General features: G+C 41.2%; 1 protein-coding gene across 4 annotated transcripts in view; it reads right to left on the bottom strand.

The window, feature by feature from the left end:
* Window positions 1–6681: 6681 nt before the first annotated feature.
* slc8a2b (solute carrier family 8 member 2b) overlaps window positions 6682–26572 on the bottom strand; it is a 224316-nt gene continuing 204425 nt past the window's right edge. For all 4 annotated transcript variants that reach the window (XM_038284868.1, XM_038284870.1, XM_038284869.1 and 1 more), the window contains 3 exons: window positions 23943–24042; window positions 19613–19888; window positions 6682–7119 (listed from right to left, as the gene is read on the bottom strand). In XM_038284868.1, the coding sequence (XP_038140796.1) occupies window positions 6743–7119; window positions 19613–19888; window positions 23943–24042 (753 nt within the window). In that variant the 3' untranslated portion in view covers window positions 6682–6742. The remainder of the gene's footprint in view (window positions 7120–19612; window positions 19889–23942; window positions 24043–26572) is intronic.

Raw genomic sequence — 26572 nt, 5'->3', positions numbered from 1 at the left:
GACATTTTGATATGAAAAAGCTTCCCGGATGGGAAGCGAAATGTCCAGTGGATTGTTTTTAATGTACTTTTTCGGAATTTCTTAGGTGATCTTTGTTATATTCAAGTTTCACACCAAAAATACAGCAACTCTTTAAGAGAATAAATTATTTTCAGGGGGATTTAAAAAGTCATAGGAAGATATTCCTGGTCATGTGATACTTCTTAACGTCCTTTTTCTGGAGCTTTTCAGGATCGAAGGTCAAGCTAACATCCAATAATAAATGGTGAATTGTAGAGATGCACCGATCCAGTTTGTTCCGATCCAATTCGATAACTGGGTGGAGCGTATCGGCAGACATCCGATCTGATTCACCTTTTGAATGGATGAACCATATATCATGAAGGCTTTAACCTTGACATAAATCAACACAGATATTAATGTAAATTACATTTGTTAATAAGGCATAAGAAGCAAAAAGAAAGAAACAACAGCTCCATGCAAAGTGCAGTGGATTGAATTCCCGATACCAAATCAGCGATATCCGATCCAGGTATCGCATCGATGCATCTCTAGTGAATCAGAATGAGTGTGATTAATGGCTTTTATTGCCGTTTGCCCTCAATCCGGATGATCAGGACCTAAAATCCTTTTTATAATTCAGAAATGCAACATTATTTAGGCAGAATAAGCGGAACCACCTGGTTTGGCAGCGAAGTTACCATTTTTTCTGGTTTTAGGAACACAAGGTTCTGCAGTCCTTCTGCATTGACGCCACAAATAACGACTCAGACTCGTTACACATTGAAAATAAATAAACTATATTTAACTAAGGTCAACTTCACTTGATTAAAGACCTTCATTTTCTTTCGGTAACACATTACATCTCATGCCATGTTTTCAAAAACAAGTTATCTTTTTTTTTTTTTCAGATTTCTTTTCTTTTGCATTTCATACAAAAAAGTCAGTTAATTTATTAGAATGCTAAATAAATGTATAAGTCTATCACATGATATTATAATAGATCATTCATAGTTTCCCTACAAAGATTCAGGCAGAGACATTTTTTTTTTTAATCATCACATAAAACAAGTTCACAGAGAGACAGGTTGGAGAGCAAGACCTGGGCAGGAGCAATGGGGGAGGAGGAAGGCGAACACCAACACAGACGTGGATTTATCATACAACTAAAGAAACCTGACACAATGGAGGAGGCCTTCTGTTAGGAAAAGGCAGTTAAAAGAGGAAACAGTAGACAGATGCGTCTCTGGATGCAGCTGTGGTTTCACGGACAGAGTTTGAAAATGTAGGAGTCTTCTGGCGTCCATCACAGTAGACCATGCTGCTAACACACCAACAAACAAACACACAGCTTCTTCATGCATGTGCAGAAGAACACAGAGGGGAGGCAAACACAGAACACACCGGGGAGGGGGGGCAGCTGTGAGGGTTGGATCACATCTACCTAAGGAACAGCAAAGGCCGAAGCCGACAGTAAGGAAGTTCACGGAAACACGGAACATTGGCGGGACGTCCCGAGCAGATCTGTCCCATTCGGAGCTGGGAGCCCCAGGCTGGAGGGGTTCCAGCTGAGGCTGAGCGTTTCTCCTCCATCCATCAGAAGATCAGCTCGCCCCTGTTTGATGTGCCAAGATTTGATTCGAACCGAGCCGGAGACCAACTGTCTCACCGGCAATGTTCCACACTGTTTCATCATGTAAACATGCTACTTTCACTTAAAAACCCTCCGACACGAGGACTGGATGAAGAAATGCACGGAGGGTTACAGTAAACACTGCAGCAGGAGAAGGTGAGAACTATTGCACATAAAAGACCACACTCCTTGGGCCAAACTGTAGACGGTTCACCTCAAGGACTTGTGGCGCAGCTTATCTCTAAGAAAATCAATAATCTGATCACAATGATTCCACATCAACAGAAACCAGTCGATGGAAGACTGAACCAGCCAATGTATTAACCCTTCAGTTCATATATGAACACTTAATGAAAGCTTAAAGCTTACATAGTGTCCTGTTTTCTCTACATCTGTTCCTATTTATTTCCATTATATATTACATTTTAGACATTTCTTTCAGATTTAATGAAGTTCCTTTATATGTTGAAAAGTATTTTCCCTTTTATGTCTCCTTTATTTTTAATTTTTCTCAGGATGGAGCTGAATTTTAAAAAGAAATGCAAAACGGAGACGGAAATCGACATATTTGGGATATTAAAATTCCCAATTTACTCAGTTGTTCTGTACACTTTTAAATCCACCTTATTTTCACTGATCAGGGGACTAGTTTAGACTAGTTTAAGTCCTAACATATTATTAAAATACTGACAATATTCCACCCAGTTACAGACTAATCATAATCAGTTTTCTACATGAATATAGCAGTTATTATTGCCTATGCTGATGACACCCAACTATACACTGGAAAATTATGTTTTTTTTTTCTTAAAATAAGTGCATTTGTTCTTGGATTGAGGAGGTAAAAGAAACATTTTGCCAATTTACACTTAAACTAAGAAAACACAATTGCATTGTCTTATTTCAAGTGTATGTTATCTACTTATTTTAAGAGTAAAAATACTCATACCATTGGCAAACTATCTCATTTACCTACTCAAATTAAGGGTAAATACATTTAATTTAAGGAATTTTTAGTTATTTCTGGATCGTTTTTCCAGTGTATTTAATGTAAGCAGTAACTATTGTTAATTAAACCTTGATTCATGCAGATCTTAATGAGACACACATTTTCATTCCAAGGAAAGATCGACTTCTAACGTTACAAGTTTGTTCAGCAGAGGCTTAAAATAAAATCAGCAAAACTGAGCTTTTAGTTTTACTCAAACAGAATTCAAGATTCTCTATCAAAATTATCTCATAATGGTTTCTAAGCTTCAGCAGAATATTAGGATTCCACTAGTTTTTCCCCTCCAAGTTTATCAGAGATTCAGATAGTTACTGACAGTTTTTAAGAGAAGATATATTCCTTTACTGTCCTTCCTTTAATGACTCGTTGAATTAAAATGTCTATCTTTCATTTACTGGGAAAGTAAGGTCACAAAGTTTTACTAAATGTTTTTACTCTTTTATAAAATGTATTTGAGACCAAATAAAGGTTAAACATAGTAAATCCAGCCAATAATAAACAGCTAAAATAATTTAGATTGATTCTAGACAAACCAAACTCGGACAAATCAAGATCATTCTGGATAAGCCGAACCCATTACATGCTGATACCATCCAAACCACACCTTTTCCAGGCTAGTTTTAACAAATAACCCTCTTTCCTGTCTGTTTCAAGACAAACTAAGCTGATTCCACACTGGTACCATCCGATCCACAGCTTTTCATTCTTTCTAGATGTATCAGACCGTTTAAACTTACCCAAGAACACAAACAGAAAATCTTCACCTCTTCCAAGCTAGTTCCACCAAAATTCAATGTTATTCAAACACCCTTCATTAGTCCTAAAGGGGAATTAAATAATACAGTAACTCCTGGGTTTTTTTCTTTAACCAGGTGTTTATAGCTGTAGGCAGGAAGGATTTTCTGTATCCCGCCATCCAAATTTAAACTCTTTCCATGTTGTTTCGAGACCATCTTGACGTCTTCCAGACTGGGATTAGACACACTGCACCTTTTCCAAGCTAGTTCCACCAAATCACTCCATTTGCAGACTGTTAACCAGAATAAATTAACCCATTCCTGTCTGGGACCAGACAAAACACACTTGTTCTAGGATGTTTCCCTCAAACCCTTTTCCAAATGTTTTAAAGACTAACTAATCTCATTCCAAAGTGGTACCAGGCAAGGGTATCTTTTCCAGACATGCTCCAGCCTTTTGCAGCCTAATTTAAACCAAGTCACAACATGCAGACTATATTTAAGATTGAAACTGGATAAGAAAAAGGCTTTATACAGAAAATCTAGTTTTAAACCTCAGGACCCATTACCATGAATGTTTGGATGTTTCCCTACAGCCATCTGAGCTAAAGGCAGGTCAACAGGCTCTGAGGAGCAGAGTTGACAACAACTAATATCCTACAGATTATTCCAAATTTGTTCCAAAGCATTTTTTAGACCGACCAAAGTGATTCCAAACTGATTAAATTTAAACAGTCTTCAGAGAAACTAAAATAATCCCAGGTTTGTTTCAGAACAGCTTCCTCATTTCAGACAAAACAAACAATGACCACTTAAGAGTGATTTTAAATGAACTGTTTCAGACTCTTCTAGCCAAATATAACTCTATCCAAACTTATTCAAACCCATTTCCATATGAAACAATCTCTCTCCAGAGAAACCAAATCATATTAAATTTCCTTTGATAACTTATTCTAAATTTATTCCAGTCAAACTTTGATTACTCTGTTCATCACATTATTATTATTATTTTTTTGTTGCTTTCATTTTGTACAGGATTAAAACTTTAATACAGTCGATTTACCATTGATAATTTAAGGGAATTTAATAGGAAAACTCTAAGAAATATAAAGATAACGAAAATATAGTAAAGTTGTTCAACTATATCTTTAACATTTTGTGTTAATAAATTCATGTATTCATTTATTTTTTACTTGATTTTGGCAGTTTCAGACTTCCATACCGGGTAAATGAGATGTGGGAATGTTTGGATAATTTTCACGGTTGAGAGTGTGAAGAATATATTAAAATCTAATTGACTAATTAATGAAATAAGGTGTCTGTTTGTTTTATATACAGAAGCTAATCTGAATGTTATAATAATATAGAAAAAATCTACCTTGGCTTCACCTGCAAGGAAAAGATACAAAATCTGTTTTAGAAAGTTTACAAAGTGTTGTTATTTTGGGTTAACTATGCTATAATAACACTAATGACTTAGCAATTAAGGTGAAGTTTGATAATGCAAGAAACACCAAAAATTAATCCAAAAGTACATCAATTTAAGCTGTTAATCGAAGCAAGTTCATAATTTCATTATTAACGTCTGCAGATGCCTCACATGGTTCACTATTTATAAATATTTCTCACACATTAACTTCTCATCTTCCTCAATCTGAAAGACAAAACCCTCAAATGACAGTGTTGAAATGTCACCATTAATTTGAGGAGTTTTTTTTTCTTAGACACCTCCGGGGTTTCGTACCTCCTAGTTTATATTTCTGGTTATTTTCTACAGTCTGTTTAGCAGCCGGTAGTTTCAGTAGCTTCACTCTGACTTGTTTAGAGTCTGCATTAAAATACTGAGCAACACACGCGCGCCCTGCAGGGCGGCATCCTCCACTTCCCTCTGAGGTCAGCACTCAGTATGCAGTAGTTCAAGACTCTACAAACATCACTGAGTGAAATCACCAAGGACTTCCTGTTTCAGATGAGAGACGAAGGTCCCGATCGCTGCTCTGAACACTGACGCTCTCTGCTGCTGACAGGAAACTATATGACACATTTTCTTTTTTGGTTACTGAAGACAAAAGTATTTCCAGGCCCGTAAAGCATGTTGTTCTTCATACATCTTTTCCTACCTGACCTGAAACATCAAGATCCAGTGTTACATTAGACAGCAGAACCAGTTTTATATATTGCACACAACTAAACCAAGCGTAACACTAGAAGTGAGGAAAAGCTGGGCGTTTTGTACAGCTAAAAGTTTGAATACCACATTTAAATGTGATTTTTATTCCCTTAAGGCATCTGTTGTTTAGTACATTGTGTGCTGCAGACCGTAATCATGTGGACCAATAGAAAAGCGTTGAAAGGTGGGATCAGTTTCTAAACAACCACCTTCTATTTTAGCGACTCTATGAACTTAATTTCTGTCAACTAATACTGTTGTCTCGATGGACTGCATGTGCCGAGGTGTCTGTAGTTATTACAGGTTAAATGCTGCAGAAATAGGCCTGTCGGTCACCATGCAGCAAGTTTTAGACCTTAAGAGTCGATCCATTTGAGAGGAATGTAAGGAATCAAGGAGCCGCAGATGGATTGTGGTTATTCCCTTTTTAACATACAGCAAGTTTGTTGAGGATGCTTTCCATCTGCTGTTGCATGCAAAACGCTCCTCTGACAGAGAGGGGTCGGTAACGAGAACATTTTTCTGAGCTAAAGATGTTAAAGATGTTTGATGCTCAAGTCCTCTTTTGAGTTTTTGAAAGACCTCAACTCCTTTTTTCAGTATTCTGCTAAATAATCACATTTATGGAGATATTTTTCATCCTCTGTATGTATTTTCAGTGTCTATTTACAGCGCATGTGGAGGACTGCCTTCACATCAAGAGGACCTCCTGCGGTAAACATGTAATTTTAGCGTTTTTTTGTAAACATTTGACTCGTTTTTTTTTTTTTTTTCACACAGTGCTCCACCTCCTCAGTGTAAAACATGTGGAGTCGCTGCAGACGGGAGGCGACAGGACGGAATTATTTTTCTTCTTCATCTTTAAAACTGTCTCTGATCCACAGTAAACCCAAGTGGGTGTGATGATAGGGCCCAACATCACAGCCCTGCTCAATTTTCTCTTAACCAGCACTCTTACTTCTCTTATAATCCCAGTAGCTGCATCAAAATGATCTCTTTACATATGAACATGTATCTGTTGTATTTCTGCAAAGACCAGGAAGCATCCTGGCTTCATTGAGCCGTTTTAAACTCGTTGAATCGTTGAAGGTATGAACAGGGGGGGGGGGGGGGGGGGGGGGGGGGGGGGGGGGGGGGCAGAGTTTACAGGCTGTTTGTGTTTCTGGCCAGTACGCCTCTGAAACATTCGCTTATTAAAAGCCCTTGATGTGACAGTAGGCCTCCAGGCTGGAGAAGAAGATGTAGAGCAACCAGAGGCCAAAGAACAGCATGGTGGTCAGCAGGCGGGGAACCCTGGGGCCACCCAGCTCCCCGCCGATGGAGGGCCGGCGCCTGAAGAGCAGCACGGCCATGCAGACGAAAGCGAAAATGGTGAAGAGGGTGACAGAGAAGGCCAGCGAACCAGGGTCCACAATGAACTTTTTTCCCTGGATCTGCCAGTAGATGGCGGCCACTGACCAAGCCACGCCGATCCCCAGGAACACGTTGACCGCGTTGCTGCCGGTGACATTCCCAACTGACGCATCGGCGTGCTGATCTTGCATGGCAGCCACTTTGCTGGCAAAGGTGTCTGTAAGAAGAGGGGAAGTGAGAAGCTTAGTGCCTTGGAAAAGGGAACGTCTACTACTTTTTTTGCATTACATGGATTTTTCTAAACGCAAACTGATGCATAATGGGAATGTTAAAGAATAAAAGCATAAAATATATGACCTGCATTTTGTTTTCATTCCCTTGAAGCTTAAATCAAGGCTGACATCTATTTTAAATTAGTGCAGAGTCTCAGTTGCATTTAGAAATGTTAAGGGAGGCTGTCCTGGTGGATGGGGAACCTCCTCCCAGTTTCATCTCTTCTGCAGCCTCTTCCAGGATTATTTTAACCCACTTCCATCCCAATTAAATTCATTTCAGTTTATATATATATATATATATATATATATATATATATATATATATATATATATATATATATATATATATATATATATAGCGCCAATTCACACCACATGTCATCTAAAGGCACTTTACAATTCACTAGATCATACAGTCAAATTGATAAAAAGTTTTTTATCTAAGGAAAACCAGTTGATTGAATCGACTCCTTGACTTGAAGGAAATCCCTCACACTAAGCTTGTAGTGATGTTGGAGAGGAAAAACTCCCTTTTTAGCTTTAATACCCTTTAGAGAAAAGCTTTCAAACATCATAACACTGCCTCTATCAAGCTTTACTGTGAGGGAGTATGTGGGTTGATATAACTGTTCTTTGTGAGTTTGGAGGTTAAATGCACCATCTCTCTTTTGCATAAGTCATGTATGGCCCTGAACACACCAAATTCGATTTTGCGGCCAATTCGACTGCAAATCATGAGGTTGTGGCGTTTAGTGCTCATTGAAAGTCAATGGGGATGATCACACTGACACAATTTTCTGCAAGGGAGCTTGTGTAGCTCTGCCTGAGATAGACGCCAGGTTTATTTTAGTCAGACTACGCACCAAGAAGTTACAAAGCAAAACACATCCTCCACTTTGGTGGAAAATACCAAATAAAATCTGTTAATTGCACATGAGACAGTCAGGTTTCAAGTCGCACAGCAAATTCAAAGCAGGTGGGGCAGAGTGGGACATAAATAATCAATGGAACATTTAAAAAGAACAGATTATTCACCCATGATGAACTTTGCAAAAACAACGAGGGACAGTAGAAAATGCAGCTTATAGCGCTCCTCAGAAAAAAATAAACAAACTTTGCCAACTTCACAGATCTCTCTCTAAGAATCTCCTCTCACTGCCTCAGTCAGCATATAAACTATCCCACATAGCTTTGTTTTCTTTTCTTTAAACATAGTGCCCATTATGTTTTTAATGTAGGCATCTAAAGATTCACAATTTGTTCCGGTTTAAGAAATGCTGCATGAACTAAGTACACAGTAGTGCACAGCAAAAATAGAAGCGTCTGCAAAACCAAAAATTATACTCATAAACACAGAAAAATAACACATAAACATACACAACATATGCAGCAGTTAAAGAACAGTAAAAGCATCAAAGTACAAACCCACTGCAAACCTACTGATCACTGAATACTAGGGAGGCTAAACCTCCCCTTTGAACTTCATAAAATCATTGGTAAAATATGCACTATCAAACTCAAGTAAATATGCACTAAAATGCACCTGATTTTATGAGTATGTTTCATATTAATCAGCTGTTTAGTCAGCTCTCGGACGTAATTTCCCCTCGGCTCTGGAGCAGCAGAACGCTGCCTGTCAGCCTCCAATTAAAATGCCTGTTGAGGTTTGAGCTTTGGTTTATTGAGGTAAGCAGCAAGAAAGCAGAATTGGTGGTCTATAGTGGGGTGATGCTGATTAGCAAACATACTTAAAGTCGTAGGGAAACGGCTGTTCTAACCTTTGCGTTTCTGTTTCACATTCATTTTATGCACTCGAGTAAAGTGTATGAAGTAAATGTGATCGGTCTTTTATCAAGGGGGCAGGATTGTTGTGGCTGAAGGTTCGCAAACAAGTTTGGTTGTAGCCGGTTTCTTCGAAGCATCTTGCTAACCAGTTAGCAACTTAGTGCTAGTAGGTTCCCAATGGGAAATTCCATTGGGACCAAGTAGCACTGAATTGGTGACTTAGAAACGACACTGTCAAGGAACGCTATGGACAAAGGAAACATGCAAGAGGAGCAGGGGCGGATTAAGAAATTTTGGCCTCCTGGGCCTGACATGGTCTTGGCCCCTCAACCCCCCGTGCGTGCGGGCGCACACACACGCACGCACTATGCAAGAAATACTGTATACTGTGAACAGACATGCACACTGTCCTGTACAGAAGAGTGTACATACTGCACACACACTTGTTGAGGTATATTACCAACATGGAACTAAATCAGTGGGCTAAACCATCTCCGTTGCCACCTGAACTACCCCCTTTGTTCTTGCCCACAATGGAACTACCCCACGTTACTCACAGCATGGACCAATCAGCCGATGCGCAGACAGGAAGTGCCCGCACGTCATCCATGGATTAAAAAGCGCAGCGCGAAAAGACTCGCTCTCTTTTTCCATGGGTTTGCAGCCCGTCAGGAGAGGCCCCTTTCACGTGAAATACCAGAAGAAAGCTGACTGGAAGTAGCTTTCGTTTTCCTGCGTCAAAAGTCACGGATCGCAGTGTTCCATCGTGCATAGCAACAGCGCTGACGGGGAGACAGAAGCCTTTGAAGCTGACCGCGGAGTTTCGTTCTCCCCTTCCTTGGACGAATCGGCTGAGAGGACGCTCTTTTGCCGACCACCTCCTAAGATCACCTCCTGAAATCCCTCCTTTCCAACTCGTGAGCAGATCAACCCCTCTGCTGCGGCCCGAGCTGACTGAACTTTCCCGAGGGGCGGACCGGTGGCAGAGAACCTCTGCCCGACAGACACCAAGCTGCGGTTGCCGTGGAAACGCCAACCTCTCTCGGACGACGCATCTCACAGTAAAATCAATTTACTTTCCTTTTGATGCTTCAGGATTGCTGTGCTCAGGCGAGAGAAAGGCAGTTTAGGGTTTTGAATTAATGCTGATGTTCTTTTTTAAATCTGTGCTGATTAAGGGTTTGTTTATTTGGTTAAAATAAGTGTGTGTTTCTGTACTTTCTTTCTTGGCTTTTCCTGTCCTCTTCGTTGTTTCTGCTTTGAGATAGAGATAAAGTTATCACATTCAGCCACGTGGGGTCCCCGTGGTCGCCGCCATCTTGATTACAGGTCGCCCCCCCCATTTCTCTTTGTTCCCCTCACAGCGTGGAGAACAAAGGGGGGTGGTCCCCATTTAGCCACAACCATTGACACACATCACTACATTGCCAGGCAAAAAGGAGTTTTTGCTGAACGCTGCTATTGTTAATACATGTTCAATAATTTACCAATACTAAGCTGGATGTATTAATGTTCATGATCGATTGCACTGCTATCATTACACCTGCTGCTTTGTTAATGCATTTAATCATTTGCTGATTTTAAGTTGGATGTATTAGTTTACACTGATCAATTGCACTATACCTGCTGCTAGCGGACATTAATGAATGTATTAATATCTGGCATATTTTGGACAATTTCAGACGCCAGTAATAGTTTATTTCGTTGTTTCTATCTCGTTTAATTCTTCATTTTCGATTTTTCCTTTGATCTAGTCATTTAATCTACCTCGTGTTTATTTTTCTAGTAGTGTGTAGTGTTTGCATAGATGTTAGATTTCTGTAATCCTGAATTATTAGAATAAAGACATCATTGGTTAATCTGTAGTGGTTTTGGTCGTTCATATAACGGAGGGTTAATCACTCAGAGCAAACTCAATCCCTTTTGGTAATAGTGCGAATAAACAGAGATAGAAGGTTCTTTATTGATAATTTAATAGCTTTGCTGATAACTTAACCGGGGCCACTAGACTGGTGGATACCTGGATTTTAACAGCCGGTCCCGGAACCCTCCAGTTGTGGATCAACAACCGGTAAGTAGATAATTCAGGGCTATAATTATCCACCTAAGAACACTAAATTGATTTTGCCTTCGATGTTGAATAGGATAATAATTAACTATAACTCCAGTTCTAGTTAACCATCTATTCATTATCTGCAGGACATTATTTTTGCACAACAACTATTAGGTATACCACACAGACACTGACAAGCACAGGTTTCACACAGACACAGGGGGAGGGGATAAATGGCCTAAAAATAAACATTTTGGGAAATGATTATGCCCACTTCAGTGATGGTGCATTGGGTCATTTGAGAGATATTATGTATTGGAAGTTGGTTGCTATCATGAAATAAACCCCCCACCCCACCCAAAAAACTAAATCGGACATGATTTTTGCCCCCTTTTCCTCCCTTCTATCATTAAAAATAAATTAATATCTTAGGAAAACACTTTGGCATAACGGCAGCTGTGCAGCAAATTGAGGCTCAAAGTCTGTATCTATTTGTGGTTAAGCTTGAGGAGAAGGAGAAAGGTAAAATGATAACATGCATCGGAGAGCACCACAAAGAAAGGTGTAGGCCAGTTCATGGTACAAGGGCTGCATGCAGGTCAAGATAGCCCATTTCCAAGAATGCTATAGTGGCTGGACAGGCACTGGACATGTCCTGAACTCAGTGTCAGACGTGGCTGCCGAATACTTGGATGAAGTGAAGCAGCTGACAGATCTCATGCTGCCCCATCTGAAGACTGTCCTGGCCAGGCAGAGGATGGATGAGGAGAACTTCCCAATGGACCCTGTCAGTGAACAGGCTAGTAACATTGATGGCACCCCTGTGCACAACATTGGGATGGAGAGACAATGTGGCAAGGTGGACTACAAACTGAAGAAGTTGGGCACACTGAACGCAGTCAATAGGTCAATAATTTTACAGAAGTGCCAGGAGCTTCAGAGGTTTCAAGGCAGCAGCACAAGCAAAAAGGGAGGTTGAACTCAACTGGAGTAAATTCATGAAGGCAAAATTCGAGAGTAGGGCAGATGAGAAACAAGAGATGGCTCAAAGAAAGGAGAGTAAGAGACTAGACATGCTGGACACACTGAAATCTTTTGATGGCCCCTTCACGATAGTGGGGAAGTTGAAAAGTTCCTTGTGGATGAAAGTCTGCACAAGAATGCAAAGCTGCAGAGAATTAAGCTTGAGGTTCAGTTTGCCAGAGAAAGCACCAAGCTTCTGCCTAAAGTCAATCCTATCTTCACAATCCAGGTGACACTTCCCAGAAATGGCGAAAGTGCAATTCTCCAAGTCATAATGGATACTTAGAATTTTATGGTGGTGGTAAGTATTCATGAAAACAGGTAGCCTAACATTAGTGAATGGGTGAATTCTGGAAATAACCTAAAAATCTTACACAGTGCACCTTTAAGCAAGGGGTTTCTTTCGTGCTTTCAATTTTGCAAAATCATCCACCACATCATTGAAGTCCAACTCTCTTGTCAGCTCACTCTCAATTGCCATTAGAGATAACGCATTTAATCTTTTCTGAGTCATTCTTGTGCGCAGCTCATTTTTTACTCTTGACAAAAGAGAGAATGAGCGTTCTCCCTCACAGTTACTGACCGGTAGAGTGAGAAAAATCTGTAGCGCAATGTATGTATTAGGAAACGTAGGCTGTAGTCCAAAATGTATTATTGTTTTGAGCAGTCCTGAAGGGGTCCTCTCCTCATCAGTGTTGTTGAGCTGTATAAAAGATTTGAACTGTATAAGCTCCTGTCCAAGACTTTCATTGAGGTCAGATGGGTATGATTCAGTGAGAATCTTGGCCTTGTGAAGGACTGAAGCATTGGACTCTGTATCCAAAGAGAAAAGGACACTGAACAAATTGTTCAGATGTTTGTAGGCCTCCAGATGGTGATTAAGGCTTGAACTCAGTTGATCAATAGAGGCAATAAATGTCTCTATTTGAAACAGTTGCCCTTCCTCAAGCACAACATCTGGGGATGCTGATTCATCAGCAAACTTTTTACGTTTCCTCGTCCGTTCAGCCCTGTAAGATGGGGTGCCACCCAACATATTTAAGGCTTTCTGCTCAAAATGATCAAATAGATCTCTTTGGGAGAGAACAAAGGTGCGCAGAGATTCCAGCAATCTAACTGCTGTACCAAGGTCCATGTCTGCTTTTTGAAGTTGCAGACTTGTGGCCTGAAATCTGGACAGAACAGTGTCCCAAAAGCCTGCCATGAAGGCCATCTCAAGTGAATCCAGCTTCCGCACTAGACTGTCAGCTTCAGTTCGTGTGTCTCGTTTCTCTGTGTCATCAGTGGAAATAACCTGTAGTGCTGCTTTTATTTTACTGTAGTTCTGCCACAGTGCTTTGGTAGATTCTGCACGGCAACTCCAACGCGTGTTGGATAAAGCTTTAAGTGTGAGATCTATGTTGGAATTGCCAAATACCCTGTCCCATCGGTATGTGGATGCAGTTGTGAAGTTGTAAATAGACTGAATCAAGTCAAAATACTTAGAGACTTCATTTCCACATCTGTCAATGCTGTTGACTCCCACCAAATTCAAAGAGTGAGCTGCACATGGAATATAGTGTATTAATGGGTTGCTTTTCTTTAAGTGAGCCTGCAACCCATTATACCTCCCTGACATGTTGCTGGCATTATCATAAGCCTGCCCCCTGCAATTTGACAGCTCTAACCCTAGATTTTCCAACACAGACATGACACAGTTAGCCTAACTTTCACCTGTATGGCTAGTAATGGGCTCAAAACCCACAAAGCGTTCAACAACACTGCCCTCTTTGCTAACAAAACGGAATATGAATGTCAATTGGTCCACATGAGATAAATCTGGGGTTGAATCCACAATGATAGAGTAGTATTTGCTTGCTTGCAGTTCATCTGCTATAGCCTGTTTGGTTTTTGCACCCATCAATTCAATTAATTCCTCACAAATGGTGGAGGACAGATATGAGGTATTACCTCGACCCATCTGCCCAAACTTTCTGATGTGATCCTTTAGAAAGGGATCAAATTCAGCCAGGACCTCCAGAATACCAAGGTAGTTCCCATTGAGAGGAGACCCTATCGATTCATTTTTACCCCTAAATGCAAGGCCCCTTTCTGCAAGGAATTTAATGACTGCAACAACTCTTTGTAACACCTGCCTCCAATAGCTGCTCTCTGCCTGAAACTGTTTGAACAGGTCTGCATCAACTGTGGCACCTTTGGCGCGGTTCAAGACTGCTTGCATGCAGGTTATGTGCTCAGCACTTCGCTCATGTTCACCAAATCTTTCTGAGTGTTTCCAATCACAATAGCCTGTCACAAAAGAATGCGTTTTTGGGGAAAACAGTTTGCATGCAAAGCAGTAAACATTACCAGTAGAGGAAGAGTACATCAGCCACTCTCTTTGTACTCGTTGTCCATTGGGCAAGTGTGAAGTAAAATGTTCATTGTTTAGGCATCGGGTTTTGCCTCCTAGCCCACTGTTCCTCACAGAAGCTGGATAATGGCTGTGACGGTTGTGAAATGATTTTGCACCTCTTTGAATAAGAACTTTCTTCATTGACTCAGTGAGGGTCTCAGCCCATTTAGCGGGATCACTAGGTAGAGTTGTCACTGTAGATGGTGTTGAAGAAAGATTCAGCTCATTTTCTATGCTGTCCAGAGGTGCAGTGACCTCACATTCATCCGAGCAACTGGCTACTGCTGAATTGGTTGAATCATAAGCATCGGAAGCATTTGGTTCAGTGTCTACACTTGTAGTGGTCTCAGGATCTTGGGAGCTACATGCTAGCTCAGGTGCATTGCTAACCTTAGCTGAATTTGCAGTAGCATTTATAGAATTGCTTTCAGCAGATGTCTTTGTACTGAAGAAGCTGGAGATATTTGGAACACTCTCAAGTAAAACTGATTCCTTTTTTTTCTTTTCTTGCTGAATTTTTTTTCTAGCTCCTCCACTTAAACGTTTATGATCCATATTTCCCTTCTTTCTTTGCACATTGGCTCTTTGCCTATCACAACAGATAAACCAACTATGTGTGTGTGTGTGTGTGTGTGTGTGTGAGTTTGTTTGTGTGTTTATGATCGGTGCTGCTTCCTTCAAGTGTGTGAGGTGATTTAGAAAACTAGCAACCCAGCATCAACTCTCCAAAGCAGAGAATAACAGCTTACTAGCATAGACAATTGAGAGCAGAGAATCAACTGATTCGTCTGATAGACAGCAGGAGAGCAGAGTGGTCAGTGATGATCGAATCAAGAAAATGTCTAAATGGCAAGGGAACAGACTGATTTGTACTGAGGAGAAAGAGAGAGAGAGCCAATTACAGTGAAATATATTCCAAAAGAGCCAAGTGACTAGCTGAAGGCAGGGACAAATGCCTTGGAGTGACCAACAAGAGTGCAAAGTACCAAATGGCAAAATGTGGGAAGACCAACAGTCAGATCTGCTTTTACCACTTATCTTCACAACCAAAAAGTCGCTAAATTATGTTTTTAGTCGCTAGCCAGGTATGGCCAAAAGACACAAAATCTAGCGGCAAAGTCGGTCAATCACACTGACAGTGAAACAAATATTTTGAAAAGATAATAATTGTACAACTTTGTGCACTTTTGTCTTCTATCTAAATATTTTCACAAAGGACACCAAAATGTTGCTATCTGCAGGCAGCTTGCTAGCTATGATGGCAGCAACGATGTCTGCCAGACAGGAGAGAGTGGTCAGTGACGATCGAATCGAGAAAATGACAAAATGGGTCAAAGACCAAAAAGTTATTAACTGACAGCAGTGACAAATGTCAGACTGTAAACTTTTTCGAAAGAAAAGGACAAAATGGGAAGATGCTGATAGTAACAGCAAAATGGAAAATATAAGAATTTCCAAGTAATGCTCAACTCAAGTGTGTGTGTGTGTGTGCGTTAAACTTCTTGTTGAATGATTTCAAATTATCTCTGAGTCTGAACTGAGGGAAAGGAAACCAAATTTTGAGCAGTCTCTCACGAGTTCAAAATACCAAATGAGGAGATTCTAAAAGAACAGACCGGTTTATGAAAGACTCGATGGGGGAGGGGCACAGCTAAGAATACTTGAGTGAGATTCTGTGATCCAAATTCGAGATAGAGCTTTTTGATAATGATAATTTGTCAGAGTAAGGTTGTGTAATCAAAATTTGAGAATGAGCTTTGTCAATCAATCAAGAATATTTGCATTAAGTTCTGTGATCAAAATTCAGAAACAACCTTTAATAATTGATAAAGAATATGTGAGTGAGGTTGTGTGATCCATCCAATTTGAGAATTAGCTTTGATAATAATGATTGAGAGCCTCTGGTCCTCTGTGGATCATGGCCGCGGGGCCAATTTTGCCTGGCCCCTTGGGGCCTCTGTGGGTCGTGGCCGCGGGGCCAAGTTGGCCTGGCCCCTTGGGGCCTCTGACCCTCTATGGATCGGGGCCAAGTTGGCCTGACCCCTCGGGGCCTCTGGCCCTCTATGGATCATGGCCGTGGGGCCAAGTTGGCCTGACCCCTTAGGACCTCAGGCCCTCTGTGGGTCACGGCTGCGGGGCCAAGTTGACCTTGCCCCTCGGGGCCTCTTACCCTCTATGGATCGTGGCCGCGGGGCCAAGTTGACCTTGCCCCTTGGGGCCTCTGGCCTTCTGTGGCTTGCGGCCGCGGGGCCAAGTTGGCATGGCCCTTTGGGGCCTCTGGCCTTCTGTGGGTCGTGGCCGCGGGGCCAAGTTGGCCTGGCCCCTTGGGGCCTCTGACCGTCTATGGATCGTGGCCGCGGGGCCAAGTTGACCTGGCCCGCTGGGGCCTCTGACCCTCTATGGCTCGTGGCCGCGGGGCCAAGTTGGCCTGGCCCCTTGGGGCCTCTGACCGTCTATGGATCATGGCCGCGGGGCCATGTTCGCCTGACCCCTTGGGGCCTCTGGCCTTCTGTGGCTTGCGGCCGCGGGGCCAAGTTGGCCTGGCCCTTTGGGGCCTCGGCCTTCTGTGGGTCGTGGCCGCGGGGCCAAGTTGACCTGGCCCCTTGGGGCCTCTGGCCTTCTGTGGCTTGCGGCCGCGGGGCCAAGTTGGCCTGGCCCTTTGGGGCCTCTGGCCTTCTGTGGGTCGTGGCCGCGGGGCCAAGTTGGCCTGGCCCCTTGGGGCCTCTGACCGTCTATGGATCGTGGCCGCGGGGCCAAGTTGACCTGGCCCCCTGGGGCCTCTGACCCTCTATGGAATCTTGGCCGCGGGGCCAAGTTCGCCTGGCCCCTTGGGGCCTCTGACCGTCTATGGATCGTGGCCGCGGGGCCAAGTTCGCCTGACCCCTTGGGGCCTCTGGCCTTCTGTGGCTTGCGGCCGCGGGGCCAAGTTGGCCTGGCCCTTTGGGGCCTCTGGCCTTCTGTGGGTCGTGGCCGCGGGGCCAAGTTGACCTGGCCCCTTGGGGCCTCTGGCCTTCTGTGGCTTGCGGCCGCGGGGCCAAGTTGGCCTGGCCCTTTGGGGCCTCTGGCCTTCTGTGGGTCGTGGCCGCGGGGCCAAGTTGACCTGGCCCCCTGGGGCCTCTGACCCTCTATGGATCATGGCCGCGGGGCCAAGTTGGCCTGGCCCCTTGGGGCCTCTGACCGTCTATGGATCGTGGCCGCGGGGCCAAGTTGGCCTGGCCCCTTGGGGCCTCTGACCGTCTATTGATCATGGCCGCGGGGCCATGTTGGCCTGACCCCTTGGGGCCTCTTACCCTCTATGGATCATGGCCGCGGGGCCAAGTTGGCCTGACCCCTTAGGACCTCAGGCCCTCTGTGGGTCGTGGCCGCGGGGCCAAGTTGACCTGGCCCCTTGGGGCCTCTTACCCTCTATGGATCATGGCCCCTTGGGGCCTCTTACCCTCTATGGATCGTGGCCGCGGGGCCAAGTTGGCCTGGCCCCTTGGGGCCTAAGATTATTATTTTTGCAAAAGTAGTTTTGCTTGGGTCGCGGCCGCGGGGCCAAGTTGGCCTGGCCCCTTGGGGCCTCTGGCCCCCTGGGCCTGGGCCCGGTAGGCCCGGTCATTAATCCACCTATGAAGAGGAGGAGAGTTTTGTGTCCGAGGTCGTAGATGAGTCTCCTCCGTAATACATTTTTTATTTAGAGGAGGAAAGCGGGACAAGATGTTGTGGAAGAGGACGCCAGGGCGGCAGAAGCTTGGTTTGGTGTAGAAGGCTTACAGCCGTACATGTTTGAGCCCTTGCCTCCCAACGCTGCCAGTTCTGTTAGCTCTACACCTGCCGATGACACAGACGTCAAGAGGAAAAAGTGATCATTTAGTCAGAACAGTTATCTTGTTCTGAACTCTAGCCGCGATTTCTAGAGTTGTTTTTATTTCAGAGTCTTTCACAGCAGCTATTTTCACCTGCTGTAGTGATGTGATTTATGCGTTTCAATATTTGTAAATGAAAGAGGATTTAATTAACACTACTGAGCCTCCCCTGAATTAGAGAGGATCAACTGACACTGTAGAAAACAAATAAATGAATAACATCAACATTCAAAACACATGAAAACTTCTGCAACTAACAAAAACAACTGGAGGGTAAAAAAAAAGCTGCAAACTAGCGGCGTATAACAAGAGGAACTTGAGACCATGAAGCAGAGGCTATCATCAGTATAAATGGGACCAGATTCTTAGTAAAGATAAACAAGATTCTCTAAAAGGACTTAAAGGAAAATCTTGCTTTTATTTTTACCCATTAAGAGTCTTCTGAACCTGCATCCTGTTTATGTTATTAGTCATGATGATCTCCCCTTAGTGGTCTGAGGCAGCTACATTATGCAAAAGCTGCTTTGTGAGCTTTTTATTTCACCTCCAGTTTGCAGAGTACCAAAAACAACTTAAAACAGTAGTTTCTCCTTTTCATGTGTTTTTTGTGTTAACATATTTTCTGTTTGCTAGCTCCTTTTCGTGTGTCTTAACAGCACTGTTTTATTTGTATATTTCTAGTAAGTTTGCAGCTCTCGTCTTCTATCCATTGACCATTTTGAAAGTAAACAAGTCAGTTTTGCATCATCCAATTTCAGAAAAAGAAGCTCCATCCACCTGTTTGTGGTTTTAAAACGGGACTTTTTATGGCTTCTTTCAATAAAGGTTTTCTTTTTTCAACTCAACCAAAATGTAAAGTTTTGATTAGGATATCCTTTTAGAACCCAAACCTGCCTACCGTCACTCTCACTGTCTTTTTTTTAAGTTTGTAAAGAATGAAACAAATTTACCTTACCAATATAAAATCCTAGTAAAATACAATAAAGTTTGTGTTTGTAATGCGATGTAATGTGACCCTAACACTGAAAGGGTAATACAGTATAATGAAAAGTAATGGTGATAAAGCGAAAAAAAACACAACCAATTATAGTCAATCAAAAAATAAAAAACCTATAAAGAGATCCAAAAACACAAAACCACAAAGATTAAATAACCTCTGATATAGAGAAAAAGAAAAACATGATAGGTTTGAGACACACTACAACCAATGGTACTGAAAACAATAAAAATTAAAAGAACATGCAAAATAAAATCAAAGTGGTACAAAAAAAGAGACCAAAACTGATGCAGAGGAACCAAAATACGACACGATGGAAACATGTAAAACCCACCTGGGATTGAGGTTCCCAGAGCCACAAACACCACGGCGGTCACGGTGTCCCGCAGCCCCACAGTGCAGCCAAAGTGGGACGCCAAGTCACCAATGATGGCGGTGAGGAAACCGATAACACTGATGGACACGATGAAGCAGGCCCAGCCGTTCCAGTACTCTGTGGGTGGGACACAGGCAAACAGAACCTTCCAGAAGACGGTGAGGAAATGCATGAAGTAGTCGTAACAGGAAGGCAGACGTTCTTCACGCCCTTCCTCATCATCATCACCGTCACCTGGAGGAGAGAGAAAAGTTAGAAATCCAACCTACCTGTTCTTTTACACCCAAATAGATTAAATGCTGTTATTCCCCCTTGACAGTTGACTTCACTTAGAAGTTTAAGCTCTGTCATATGAGATAAAAAACAAAGAATATGAATTTGATTTTCCATCAGTCGCACTGCAAACAACAGTCCAAAAAACATCTGAGCTTAAATGGAGGTAATATTAATGATCTACTGAAAAAAGGGCTATAAATAATGAGACACTAATGTATTTGAACCAAGTATTAATTTGAATCTTTTTGAATGTTATGTAAATGTGTTCAGGTGGTGGTATGAAAAAAAGGACTTAATTAAACCAAACAATCTCAGACACGTTTATCTGATAAGGACTGCATCCATGGATGGAGCGAAGTGGTAAATCACATCAATGAAGCTTAAACTCCTGTCGATTATTAGTCAGTAAATATTGACAAATAAATTAGCATCACACTTATTTTTTATCTAATATTTTTCCCATATATATTCACATAAATTCTTCTTATTGTATTCTATCTTAATTTCTTCTTGTTGATCATCTTACTACTGTATAAAGTTAAACAGTGAAAACTCCAGTTTGTTTCATAATGTATAAATAAAATAAGTTAAAATGATGGGCGGTAACGGAGAGAGTATTTCAGTCTTACAAGCACATTTAATAAATTAATAAATTATATAATTTATATCTATATAATGCTAAAGGCATGCAGAAAATAAACAAGGGTTAAAAATGTAAAAAGTAAAAATAAGAATGTGTCAGTGCAAAAAAACAACTCTAAATTTGTCATTATAAATAGAATAGTCAAATAGTTTAAGAAATCTTCCCTTTAATAAAGTGATTTTAAGTTACATGTACGTTGTTATAGCATGTTTGTATATAATAAAACATCAGAGAATATACAGACATAAAAAAAAGAAGAACAACAACTTTGTAAAACAGCATGCACTTCTGGAGCCTGTTGGGAGCTATGATGGTTTTTCTAAAGTCTACCTGCAGGCAGAAGCACAAATCTGTGATAATCATTTGTTAGCTCTCAAGCTTTACAAAATATTTTATAGAGGAGGGAAACACTGTTCAACTCTAGGTTGATTTTTTTTATAATTTTTTCTTTCTAAGAATCTTTCTGTCTCCCACAAACTTTATTTTACTCTATATCTGATTAATAAAACTTTAAAGTCATAATTTTGACTTTGACTGCTCCAAGGTTACCTGTGGAGGACCACAAGGATAAGTGCTAAGGCCAATTCTCTTTACTATATATATGCTCCAAACTGGTAGAATTATTAGACATGGGACTAATGTCCACTGTTATGATGATGATACTCAGTAGAAACCCATGTCCTGTATTTATGGAACAATTATTTATCCTGCACTTTAGACCTAAACTGCATTTCGTTGCCTTGTACCTGTACCTGTGTAATGACAATAAAGTTGAATCTAATCTAATCTAATATCTGTCTATAAATCCAGATGAAACTAATCCATTACATAGATTACAGGCATGTCTTGAAGACATAAAAACCTGGATTACTCTTAACTTTCTGCTTCTGAATGCAGACAAAACAGAAGTTAGATTCTTTGGAGCAGAGTCTTTGAAAAAGAAGCTGATTAGTCAGTCAATTTATTTGGATGGGATAAAACTGATTTCAGATAAAAAAGTAAAAAATCTTGTTGTTCATTTTGATCAGGACCTGTCATTTAAATCCCATATCAAAGAGGTTTCTAGAATTTCCTTCTTTCATCTACAGAAAATTTCAAAAATTAGAAATATCCTGTCCAGGGGTGATGCTGAGAAACTACTCTATGCATTTGGTATTCTAATTCTTTATTATCAAAAAGTCCACACACTGTAGATAAAAGCCTTCAGCTGATCCAAAATGCTGCAGCCAGAGTTCTGATGAAAATTAAAAATAGAGATAATCTCTCCTATCCTGGCTTCTCTTCATTGGCTTCCTGTTAAATCCAGAATATAATTTAAAATCTGTTAGTTCAATCTCTAACGTTCTGCTCTCTCTGCTTTTTCTCATAGTAGCTTCATCTGGTCTCTTCCTGTTTTTCTATGAAACCATTCTGGAGAGAAATATCAGCTGTGCTGCTGCCATCAACACCTTTATTTATAGGCGTTGGAGCTTGGTCTATTTATCAGTTTAGTCCTGTTTCTCTGACTGTGACTAACTGGATGTGCTCTCTTTATCCTCTGACATGGGAGCTGGCTGGGAGCTTGACTGCCTGGCTGTGTGTTTCCTGGACGGGGCCGCCTGTGGAGCTGGTTGACAGTTGCCTTTTGTATCTTTGCTTCTTTCTGTATGTCTGCTTCTGTCTCTTTGAACCCCAGCCGGCCTCAGCAGATGGCCGCTCACACTGAGCCTGGTTCTGCTGGAGGTTTCTTCCTGTTAAAAGGAAGTTTTCCTCTCTACTTTCGCTAAATGCATGATGGATTGTTGTTGAGTCAATGAGTCGATGCAATCAGCTGGTTTTCCTTAGACAGAAAACTTTGAACCAATGTGACTGTATGATCTGGTTGAATTGTCTCAGTATAGTGCCTTGAGATGACATGTGTTGTAAATTGGGGTGTGATGGCCGCACGTGCAACAACAACAAATGGTCTGTTAAATCTTCCATTTAAAAAAAATCTTATATTTTGCTGAAGTGAATTTCACTTTTTTACTTTGATATGGCTTTGGTCATTTCTTGCTTGTTTGGTTTTCTGTAGATTAACATATTTCTCATTTGAGTTGCCAGTTCCTGGGAGGCTGTCATGTGGGTGAGGCCAGTAAAGGAAAGGAGGCCCCAGCTGCAAAGGATCTCCTCAATGACCTGGAGACCTAGTCCTTTTACTTCCAGAAGGGTTATAGGAAGGGTTTAGGTTTTTCTTTTAGGTTTGTATTCTGTAATTACATTCGGGAAGTGTAATTATTTAAGTCCTCTTCCTTGTAGGTTGCCGACTTAGTATTGTTCTGATAAGTTTGGTCTTTTGTTGTAATTTTGTTTAGGTAAATGTATTTTATGTTCCCCTCTTGTGTTAAAATGTTCTGATCAACCAGTATATATATGTCGGTTAAGGAGATCTGTTCCTTTGTCAGGTTTGGGTTATGTTCTTTTTTTCTTTCGTTTTCCTTTATGGGCCCAGTTTTGTTCGAAGTTTGAACTTTTTTTGCTCAATAAATTGGTTACCATTTTTTCCTCAATGACTTCCCTGTGCTTCTGTGATCTTTTGGCTCGGTCCCTTACATGGGGCTATAAAAATAAACAGAATTTAATTCAATACATATAAAGTCATAATCAAATAAATGAAAGTCAAAATTATGACTTTAAATCTCATAATTATGACTTACCACATTTCACTATTTTACTTTGAATTGGTAGAAATTAACTTTGATATTATAAAATCATATTATAAAATATTATCTATGGAATAATATTTACAATTTATAAATAAGACTTCTGTTAAATTAGATGCTAATAGCTAGGTAATAAAGCAATGTCCAGAGTTTTTTGTAAAAAAAAAAATAATGTAACAATAAACTGCAAGATAAACAAATAAAACAATTAAAAGTAGTGATCTGGTAAGAAAGGTGAACCAAACAGGTGGGAGGAGAGCTGCCAAAGGCCTGTTTCCCATAAACTGATTATTCTCTCTGACACCAAGCAGATAGCTACTGGTAAAAAGAGGAAAGCGGTGCTAAAGTTCAGACTTCAGTTTTAAAATCACTGTTTGCTGTTATATGTGTTATTATATGACAATCTTTAATGAAACTGTGACCGCTTTAAGAGCTCTTGTCTCTGAACAGAGACTCGACCAGCGGGACTATTTCCCACATCATCCACTAAATATTCAGACTGATAACCAGGAGCGTTTCTCATCAGCTCACGCTTATCTAGAGGCACGCAGCACCAACTGGACACAAATGGTGATCCTGAATAATAAACAGTTCTATCCATCACTGTTAGAGCAGTTGTTCAGAGATGCTGAACGTGCAGGTGGAGGACAGCTGTCCTCCTGTCCCTGTAAGTTGTCCTCGCTCTAACCTGCGCTGACAGTGACGGCCTCCACAAACTGTTCCCTCCAGGAGTGTGTGCCGATAACCAGCGCCAGGTTGGTCTTCTTAATGAGCTTGTCGACGGTGCTCTGCAAATCAGAACAGCAAATCACTTTATTAGTAAAACGCCGCTGTTCTTTTGCCAGGTTTTATTCGAGAAACTCATTCATCTTGTTTTGATGATTCTTCTGAGAATTCCGCCGAGCTTTCAGGTGTGAACAGAGATGAGGACAAGAATGTTAAAGCGATAAAACCGTAATTAATGGCTCCTATGAACAGTCAGGGGAACAGACTTCTGTTACAGAAACCCTTCTAAGCTGCTGGGAAGGAACTGCAATATTTAGCAAAAAAATCTATTTAGGTTTTATTCCAGTAGAACAAAGCAGAAAAAGGTTCATCCATGGTACTTTTACAAAAGTAACAAACAAACTGAAGATCTGCTGAGTCTGTCCTTCAGGTGAATTTGGAGGGGCGTCTCCCACTAAGGAAGACTGGCAGCTTCACAACTGATTTCCACTTTTCTTTAATGACTTTTCTTTCCCTTTGTAGACTGATAGACAAATCTTTTGAAAATGCAAAATATGCAGCAAACTGTCAGATCTCCTGCTTTTATAAAGGTGCTCACACTTCATTGTATTTCTAAAGCAACTAAAACACATAAAATAGAGATAAAGACAATAATAGCGAGAAATCTGGCTGATATTTAGTGGTAACTAGTAAATAATTTTATAGCCATCACTGAAAAAGTCCCTGATCTCAGAGCTTCATCCTATTTTTATTTTCTTGCAGCCAACAGAAGGTGTTCAGCTGATCTAAAGGCCTGCAATGAAACAGCATTAAGAGCATCAAGGCAAAGCCAATGGAGAGATCTTTGGTGAAGTGTCAGTAGAAAGAAGACAGAACAGCTGAGATAGGTTCATTTTTGTGTGTAACAATTAAAAGATGAGCAGCAGCTTCCAATAAGAAAAGGTGTGACAGAGAGAGAGGCCTGACTGGAACAAGCATGAAATGCTGTGCAATAATTTAATCAAGCTGTACTAAAATAATGGATTATATTCTCCAGGTCATGCTCTAAAGTCGTAGGGAAATGGCTGTTCGTACCATTGCATTTCTGAATTCTCCCGAGTGGTGCCCGTAAAGGTGAATGTGAATGGTCGTTTATCAAGGGAGCAGGATTGTTGTGGTGGAAGGTTCGCAAACAAGTTTGATTGTGGATGGTTTCTCTGAAGCATCTTGCTAACCAGTTAGCAACTTAGTGCTAGTAGGTTCCCAATGGGAAATTCCACTGGGACCAAGTAGCACTGAATTGGTGACATAGAAACGACACTGTCAAGGAACGCTATGGACAGCGGAAACATGCAAGAGGAGGAGAGTTTAGTGTCGCAGGTCGTGGATGAGTCTCCTCCATCATACATTTTTTATTTAGAGGAGGAAAGCGGGGAAGAAGATTTTGTGGAAGAGGACGCCAGGGCGGCAGAAGCTTGGTTTGGTGTAGAAGGCTTACAGCCGTACATGTTTGAGCTCTTGCCTCGTAACGCTGCCAGTTCTGTTAGCTCTACGCCTGCTGAAGACACAGACGTCCATCCCCGTGAACACTGGGATGGAACTCAATGAGAAAGGAAATGATTCTTATTTCTTATTTCAACCATTGCCTATATTAGCTGTGACATATGAATCAAGATGCAATGACCGAAAAATTTGATTGACGGATGACCGTTGATATATGATTGGCTGAAATTAGGTGTTCAGGCTGACGTATAACTAACATTTATATATTTGTTTAAGCCAGAATGATTTGATATTTAAATATTATTTCCCTACGACTTTAACATGACTGGTTTTATTCCAAAAAAGTAAAAAAAAAACAGCAACAATCCACTGGACTTTGTTTTCTAAGATTTGAGATGTTTCGCTTCCCATCCAGGAAGCTTTTTCAATCCAAAATGTCAGAATTAGCGTATATTCCTAGATGGGAAGCGAAACATCTTCAAACTTGGAAACAAAGTCAAGTGGATTGTGTTTTTAAAACTTTTTTTGGAATGGCTATGACCTGGATGACTGAGAATCTTCACTAGCATATGAATGGTTTCAGTTTGGAAACCTACTGGAACTGAAAAAACCTTTTTCCAATCTGCTTCCTAAACTGAACCCAGGGCTGCGCTGTGATTTGTAACCTGTTGCTCAAGGATCCTGTAGACGCAGCAAGACTGTATTTGATTTTTATCATACCCAGGTTTGTCATTTTTATTATATTATTATCTGAGTTGTGGAATCTGCATCTTCAATTAGATTTTAATTTAATTTTTACAACTAATCCTCCAGAAGTAATCCAAGTGTTGGCTTTGACTTTAGAGCCTTTAGGTGGATTACTTTTAGATAGATATTTGATAAAATAATAAATCTGTGTGTGGATTTTAGAGCAGTTGTATAGCTGCAGGTCGGGGTTGTTCATGAAGAAGTGTGTTACTTTTCTTCTACAGGAGACCTGCAGGGCAGAGTCAGAGTGGAGCATGCCTCAGGGTAGCTGCTGTACTGAGGGCAGCTAATGCAGCTTCAATAATTCAGTCACAGTGGAGCAGCTTGGCTCAAGGCATGAGACCCAGGTCCAAAAGAGGCAAG

This window comes from Cyprinodon tularosa, unplaced genomic scaffold (genome assembly GCF_016077235.1).
Source record: "Cyprinodon tularosa strain WSP-4 unplaced genomic scaffold, ASM1607723v1 ctg203, whole genome shotgun sequence".
Taxonomy (NCBI): Eukaryota; Metazoa; Chordata; class Actinopteri; order Cyprinodontiformes; family Cyprinodontidae; genus Cyprinodon; species Cyprinodon tularosa.
Note: the sequence above shows the minus strand (reverse complement) of the source record. Positions and strands in the feature narration are given on the sequence as shown.